Source organism: Gossypium raimondii, chromosome 8 (genome assembly GCF_025698545.1).
Source record: "Gossypium raimondii isolate GPD5lz chromosome 8, ASM2569854v1, whole genome shotgun sequence".
Classification (NCBI taxonomy): domain Eukaryota; kingdom Viridiplantae; phylum Streptophyta; class Magnoliopsida; order Malvales; family Malvaceae; genus Gossypium; species Gossypium raimondii.
Genome location: NC_068572.1, coordinates 24,002,158 through 24,010,013, shown reverse-complemented (window position 1 = coordinate 24,010,013; position 7,856 = coordinate 24,002,158). Strand labels below are relative to the sequence as shown.

General features: G+C 35.7%; 1 protein-coding gene across 2 annotated transcripts; it reads left to right on the top strand.

Annotated features, from left to right (window-relative positions):
* The first annotated feature begins 223 nt into the window (after positions 1-223).
* On the top strand, positions 224-7,301 carry LOC105791070 (pleiotropic drug resistance protein 1). Of its 2 annotated transcripts, XM_012618952.2 has the most exons (24): positions 224-668; positions 805-925; positions 1,010-1,098; positions 1,188-1,272; positions 1,361-1,520; positions 1,621-1,697; positions 1,818-1,871; positions 1,964-2,054; positions 2,153-2,454; positions 2,552-2,833; positions 2,922-3,238; positions 3,323-3,483; positions 3,585-3,688; positions 3,814-3,970; positions 4,043-4,150; positions 4,248-4,411; positions 4,515-4,847; positions 5,093-5,383; positions 5,467-5,550; positions 5,631-5,764; positions 5,980-6,207; positions 6,301-6,472; positions 6,556-6,810; positions 6,900-7,301. In XM_012618952.2, the coding sequence occupies exons 1-24, from the start codon at positions 343-345 to the stop codon at positions 7,155-7,157; spliced, it is 4,353 nt and encodes a 1,450-aa protein (XP_012474406.1). In that variant the 5' UTR covers positions 224-342; the 3' UTR covers positions 7,158-7,301. The 2 variants fall into 2 exon arrangements, with proteins under 2 accessions (XP_012474406.1, XP_052490253.1); XM_052634293.1 differs by lacking the exons at positions 224-668; positions 805-925; positions 5,467-5,550 and having other exon boundaries at positions 999-1,098.
* The last annotated feature ends 555 nt before the right edge of the window (positions 7,302-7,856 follow it).

Sequence of the window (7,856 nt, the reverse complement as noted above, 5' to 3'; positions counted from 1 at the left end):
TTATTTGTTATGAATTTTTAAGTTTCAAGTTGTAAATATCATTGATGCTTCATCAACTTATATTTATATATGTATATGTATAAAAGGAATCAAGCGTAATGTGATTCTTCCGACAAAGAGTCTAGTAAGACAAACGAAAATTTTTGTTTGTTTTAATGTTTTTTCTCTATCCATTGACTCCAATACATTTAAAAACACTCAACTCGAGAAAGATACTCATATATCTTACGGTAAGCAGCTCTAAAATTCATGAACTGAATAAAGTTCGTTTGTACGAAAGCGACAAAGAACCTGCTTTCAAGTTCTTCTAGGAATACTGAAAAAGTGTTGCATTGGGTAAAAATGGAGAGCGGTACTGATGCATTTGGAGTGAGCAGTGCACGTATTGGAAGTTCTAGCATTTGTAGGAACAATGTCAGGGAAGCTTTCTCCATGTCTTCTCATGAAGAAGACGATGAAAATGCATTGAAATGGGCCGCTATTCAGAAACTGCCTACCTATTTGCGAGTAAGGAGGGGAATACTCACTGAACAAGATGGGCAGTCGAGGGAGATTGATATAAAGAACCTTGGTTTCGTTGAGAGAAGGAATCTGCTTGAAAGGCTGGTGAGAATAGCAGAAGAAGATAATGAAAGATTCTTGCTGAAGCTTAAGGAACGCATAGATAGGTAAGTATTTTCTTTTTCTTCTTTATTCATTTATTTGAAATTTGGGTCTTCTTGTTCTCTTCTGCTTGTTTGATGCACATTCAAATTGATGTAAATTGTTGGTGTATATATATGGATTATGAAACTCAAACCATAGAGTTGGACTTGATATGCCTACAATTGAGGTCCGGTTTGAGCATTTAAATGTGGAAGCAGAAGCTTATGTGGGGAATAGAGCATTGCCTACCATGTTCAACTTCTCTGTAAACATTGTAGAGGTACTCTTTGTTGAATCAGAAACTAAGCTTTATTTTGTATTGACCTTACCAAGTTTTTGTTAAATTCATGGTTTTCTTCTGAAGGGATTGTTGAGCAACTTGCATATTCTTCCCAGTAGAAAGAAACCATTTCCAATCCTCAATGACGTTAGTGGAATTATTAAACCCCGAAGGTAAGAAGATAACTATGTTTTTCATCAGATTTCAGTCAAAATCTCTTCAAATGTTGGCTCCACTGACTTATTTGATCAAACTTGTGCAGAATGACGTTGCTTTTAGGGCCTCCAAGCTCAGGCAAAACTACATTACTATTGGCTTTGGCTGGAAAACTCGGTAAAGATTTGAAAGTAAGAAGCCAAATTTCATTCCATTTCCACTTTTCTTTCTGGGGAGTTAGTTGATTGGCTTTAATATGGGCACATATGAAAATCTCAGTTTTCAGGCAGAGTAACTTATAATGGACATGGAATGGAAGAATTTGTACCACAGAGAACATCAGCTTATATAAGTCAATATGATCTTCATATAGGAGAAATGACAGTCAGAGAAACATTAGCCTTTTCTGCAAGATGTCAAGGGGTTGGACCTCGTTATGGTAAAATTGAATTATCCTGAACATTGACATCAGATTTGTCTCAACAGTTCTATGTTCTCCAGTTAATGGTTTTTTTTTTTTTTTGGCTATTAATTGGCAGAGATGTTGGCAGAGTTGTCTCGTAGAGAGAAAGAAGCAAATATCAAGCCTGATCCTGATATTGATATCTATATGAAGGTATGACAACATAGTAGGGAGACCCTATAAATATATGTCAAATATATTTCTTTGTAATTGTTCATTTCATTAGGGAGATTTTGTTTTACTAAAATGACATGCTACTATTAAATTTTTCAGGCGGCTGCACTAGAGGGACAAGAAGCCGGTGTTGTTACAGATTACATTCTTAAGGTAAAATTTTCAGGCCCAAGCTATGGAGACCAATAAATGATGATAAATGATATAGAATCTTTTCACCAGTATCTAATATTGGAAGTTTGCAGATATTAGGGCTTGAAGTTTGTGCGGATACCATGGTGGGAGATGAAATGATACGAGGTATCTCTGGTGGACAAAAGAAGCGGGTCACTACAGGTAAAATATTAAGTACTTGACAGAAAATTGATTTCCGGAATTGTGGATTTATGAATCATGATTTTAATGCCTTCTTTTTAACACTAAATATCATACAGGTGAGATGCTGGTTGGGCCAGCAAGGGCACTTTTCATGGATGAGATATCTACCGGTTTGGACAGTTCAACAACGTTCCAAATAGTGAATTCGTTGAGACAGTCCATTCATATCCTCAATGGAACAGCTCTTATCTCTCTCCTCCAACCAGCTCCGGAGACATACCAACTGTTTGACGATGTAATTCTTCTTTCAGATGGACAGATAGTATATCAAGGTCCTCGGGAGAATGTGCTTGACTTCTTCAAATACATGGGTTTCAAATGTCCTAAAAGAAAAGGAGTTGCTGACTTCTTACAGGAAGTAATTCTAATGCTCATAATTTTTTTTGTTAGTTTTATTACTATAAAACACTCAGATACTGTTTGAATATAGCTGTAAATTATTTGGGGTGCAACAGGTGACGTCAAAGAAAGACCAAGAGCAGTATTGGACACGTATAGACGAGCCTTACAGTTTTATCTCAGTCAAGGAATTTGCTGAAGCATTTCAGTCCTTCCACATTGGGCAAAAACTAGGCGATGATCTTGCAATCCCATTTGACAAGTCCAAAAGCCATCCAGATGCTTTATCAAAAGACAAGTATGGTGTTCCCAAGAAGGAGCTACTAAAAGCTTGTCTGTCTAGGGAACTTCTTCTAATGAAGAGGAACTTGTTTGTCTACGTTTTCAAAATGTTTCAAGTGAGTAAAGAAAATTACTTGAAATGTTTCCTATGCTTTCAACATTTTATGTCCGAACTGATGATTCTCTTCTTGATGAACTTTTCAGCTTATTTTCATTGGGTTCATAACAGTGACAATTTTTCTAAGGATAGAGATGCATCGAGATACAATAACAGATGGTGGGATTTTTATGGGAGCTTTGTTCTTTATTCTAGTTACGGTAATGTTCAATGGGTTCGCAGAGCTTACATTGACTATCTTGAAACTTCCTGTCTTCTACAAGCAAAGGGACCTTCTCTTCTATCCTTCGTGGGCATATTCTCTACCAACTTGGATTCTTAAGATTCCAATCAGCATCTTAGATGCTACTCTATGGGTTTTGATGAGTTATTATGTAATTGGCTTTGACCCAAATGTAGGGAGGTGGGAAACTAGCTATACTTTTTTTGTATCTGTTGTACATTGTTATAATTGTGTCTCATGATTTAATAAAGCTCTTATCGGCAGGTTTTTCAAGCAATACTTATTGCTCCTATGTCTTAGCCAAATGGCATCAGCACTATTCAGATTCATGGGAGGCTTAGGAAGAAATATAATTGTTGCAAATACCTGCGGTTCATTTGCCATGCTTGCAGTTCTTGTTATGGGAGGATTCGTCTTAACCCGAGGTGATAAAAAATCAAAGGACTAACTAATATGGTTGTTATCTTTGTTTCCTAAGTAGTGTGTATAGAGTTTTGATGTTGATTACCACATTTTGCTGCATTAGATGCTGTCAAGAAATGGTGGATATGGGGTTACTGGATCTCACCATTGATGTATGGGCAGAATGCCATAGCTGTAAATGAATTTCTAGGGAAGAGTTGGAGACAAGTATGCAACAATTTCTTGAATGCTGACAAAAGAAGCAAATTTGATACTGAAGCATGAAAAATAGGGAACTTTGTTAATTTTGATCAGCTGCAAATGCTGAAAATATGAAAATATTTGTATTGTAGGTTCCTCCCAACTCTACTGAGCCATTAGGAGTTTTGATCTTAAAGTCTCGTGGAATTTTCCCTGAAGCACGTTGGTACTGGATTGGTGTAGGGGCTTTGATTGGATACTGTTTCCTATTCAATTTCCTTTTCACATTGGCATTAAAGTATCTTGACCGTAAGTTTCTCTCATTAGATTTGTTGGTTTTCAAACATGAAGCTTATTTTCTTATAGATTGATTTGATTCAGCATTTGGGAAGCCTCAAGCTGTAATAAGTAAAGAAACATTAGCTGAGAAAATTGCTAGCAAGGCAAGAGAAAAAGTTGACCTGTCATCAAGGGGAGAAGGTTCTTCTGGTGAGTCATTTGTTAAATTAAACAACAGTGAGTTAATTTCCTAGATGCTATATTGTATTACTAATGCTGTGACATGATCAATGCCAAAATAATGCAGGGGGAGGGAACGAAAGCCAAAGAAGTGTATCATTTAGATCACTTTCTGCAAAAGTTGGTAGTGTCAATGATGCTAATCAGAGCAGGAAGAGGGGCATGGTTCTTCCTTTTGAACCCTTGTCTATGAGCTTTGATGAAATCAGATATGCTGTAGATATGCCACAGGTATCTCTATTTTTATCAGGAGGCAAAGATATGTTTCAAAATTGGTAACGAGGAAACACAGCTTGGTGAGAGTTGCTAAACTTCATTTTTATAATGCTTGTAGGAGATGAAAGCTCAAGGCATTTCTGAGGACAGGTTGGAACTTTTGAAGGGAATATGTGGTGCTTTCAGGCCTGGAGTCCTAACAGCTCTGATGGGTATAAGTGGTGCTGGCAAGACCACTCTAATGGATGTGTTGGCAGGAAGAAAATCCGGTGGGTATGTTAAGGGAACCATCAAAATTTCTGGATATCCAAAGAAACAGGAAACATTTGCTCGCATATCCGGATATTGTGAGCAACCAGACATCCATTCCCCACATGTTACAGTCTATGAGTCCTTGCTTTTCTCCGCATGGCTTAGACTACCCCCAGAGGTCAATCCTGAGACCAAGACGGTATGCTGAAAATTGCTTCTACTATCTTATATTTTCTACAGAATAAAGATGTATTATCATTCAGAAACACTTCTGTTGTTTGAGTTTGTTGGATACATTGATTTTAAATCAACTAAAGAACTAAAAAACGACAAATACCAAAAAGAGAGATCATGTTTTGAAAGTCAATACGTAGTTAAGGGTCAAGTTAAGATGTGCTTGCTTTAAAAAGCTTTATTTGTTTTAAATCAATTTGGTGTTTACAGATGTTCATTGAGGAAGTTATGGAGCTTGTGGAGCTAACCTCACTGAGAGAAGCACTTGTAGGATTGCCCGGGGTGAATGGCCTGTCAACTGAGGCACGCAAGAGGCTAACAATTGCAGTTGAACTTGTCGCCAACCCATCCATAATATTCATGGATGAGCCTACCTCTGGTCTTGATGCTAGGGCTGCAGCTGTGGTAATGAGAACAGTGAGGAACACTGTCGATACAGGAAGAACTGTGGTGTGTACCATCCACCAACCAAGCATTGATATATTTGATGCATTTGATGAGGTGAGTCATTTCCCAGTTTTGGCTTCCATTAATATCTTGTGGCTTGCTAACACTAATACAATTACAAAACCAACAAAAAACAGCTACTTTTGCTAAAAAGGGGAGGTGAAGAAATATATATGGGTCCATTAGGCCACCATTCTTGCTATCTGATAAAATATTTTGAGGTTAGTCGCATTAATGCATGATATTTTGTGGCATTTATTTTATAGCTGTGACAAAATTCCCGAGATTTTTCTTCTTGAAGGAAATAAATGGAATCCCAAAGATAAAGGATGGTTACAATCCAGCAACCTGGATGTTGGAGATTACGTCAGCAGCACAAGAAGAAGCCCTTGGTGTCAACTTCGCCGACATATACAAGAACTCAGAACTATATCGGTAGGATCACCTGAAAGACTCAGAAATTCATGGTTTAAGCTCAAATCATATCAAGTCAAAGTGTTTAAGGGTTATGCTATTGGAGAGCTATTAACTAATCTGGAATCAAAACTGTCATATTATAACATAATTATCCAAGTCCTTGAAAGATTATTAAAGTTAATTTCATAACTCGTTGGTTATACAACCATTGACAATATAAAATAATGGTACAGGAGAAACAAGGCATTGGTGAAGGAACTAAGCAGTCCTGCTCCAGGTTCCAAGGATTTATACTTTCAGACTAGATATTCACAATCTTTGCTTACTCAATGTATGGCTTGCCTCTGGAAGCAGTACTGGTCTTACTGGCGAAACCCACCATACAATGCAGTGAGATTTTTATTCACAACCGTTATTGGTCTATTGTTTGGGACCATTTTTTGGGATATAGGCTCCAAAAGGTATATGAAAATCTAATGCAAACAATGCAATGACATGCAATAAAAAAATCAGTGTTTTAATCTCTAAACCAATCAAATTACTTGATAACGCAGAACAAGGGAACAAGATGTTTTCAATTCCATGGGTTCTATGTATGCTGCGGTTCTCTTTATAGGATTCCAAAATTGTGCATCAGTCCAACCAGTTGTGGCAGTTGAAAGAACAGTCTTTTATAGAGAAAGAGCAACTGGGATGTATTCAGCGCTGCCATATGCATTTGGACAGGTAATATTGCCTTTTAGAGATTAAGAATCAAACATTTGCAATGAACTAATCCAACAAGCTGATGCTTACCAATTATTTTGCAGGTTGTGATTGAGCTGCCGTACGTATTAGTTCAAACTGCCATTTACGGAGTTATAGTGTATGCCATGATTGGATTCCAGTGGACAGCAGCCAAATTCTTCTGGTATCTGTTCTTCATGTATTTCACATTCTTATACTTCACCTTCTATGGGATGATGGCTGTGGCTGTTACTCCAAACCACAATATTGCTGCCATAGTTTCATCTGCGTTCTTTGCAATATGGAATCTGTTCTCCGGATTCATCATCCCCCGAACAGTAAGCAATAGAAACCCTTTTGCAACTTTCTTAATACAGAGAATGAAACTATATATATGGGGTAATGGTTGAAATTATTGATATGACAGAGGATTCCTATATGGTGGAGATGGTACTATTGGGCATGCCCCGTTTCTTGGACAATTTATGGACTAATAGCTTCACAGTATGGAGACATAAATGAGAAATTTGATTCTGGAGAAACAGTGGAACATTTTGTAAGAAACTACTTCGATTTTAGAAATGAATTTGTGGAAATCGTTGCAATGGTAGTGGTTGGAATATGTGTGCTCTTCGGCTCCATATTTGCAGTGTCGATCAAGGCTTTTAACTTCCAGAAGAGATGAAAAGTCCTAGGCATTCAAATATACTAAAATTATATCCACATTAGACCCCCATCAGGTTCTGAAAAGAAAGAAAATATTTCAAGTATTCAGTTTTTGTCAACTTTGTTCGAGTTTCTGTATAGTTTTTTCTAGTTGTGTATGTTCTATGTTGTTGCTGGTTTTTTTTTTCATTTATTTGTTTTGACACATGTGCCTTGCACATAATATATTTTAAATAACAAACACAATAATAGAAATATTAAAATATTTATAATTAATATTAACAATAATTATAATTTATATAATTTATAATTTTTTGTAATATTAAGTAATTGTTAGTATTTTTTCCTATTAAAATTCAATTGCTGAGGTAGAAAAATCTTAGTATCTTTATTTCAAAGTCTAAAATCCTATAAATTTAAGGATTAAAAGATCTTATGTATATTTAAATCATTAATTAATAAAATTTATGATATATAATAATGATAAATACAAATATAATAATATAATATATCTTTACGATATATAAGATTAATCCACAATTTATTAATTAATTAAAATCATGTGTAGAAGTTACTTATATTTAAACATATAATTTCGTAATAAATAAAAAATAGGCAATTTTCATAAAAAGTTGTTAAGTTAATTATAAAGATAATTATGTGAGTAGTAATTCTCATACTTAAACATACATAAATTATTTTTACAAAGAAAGTTTTA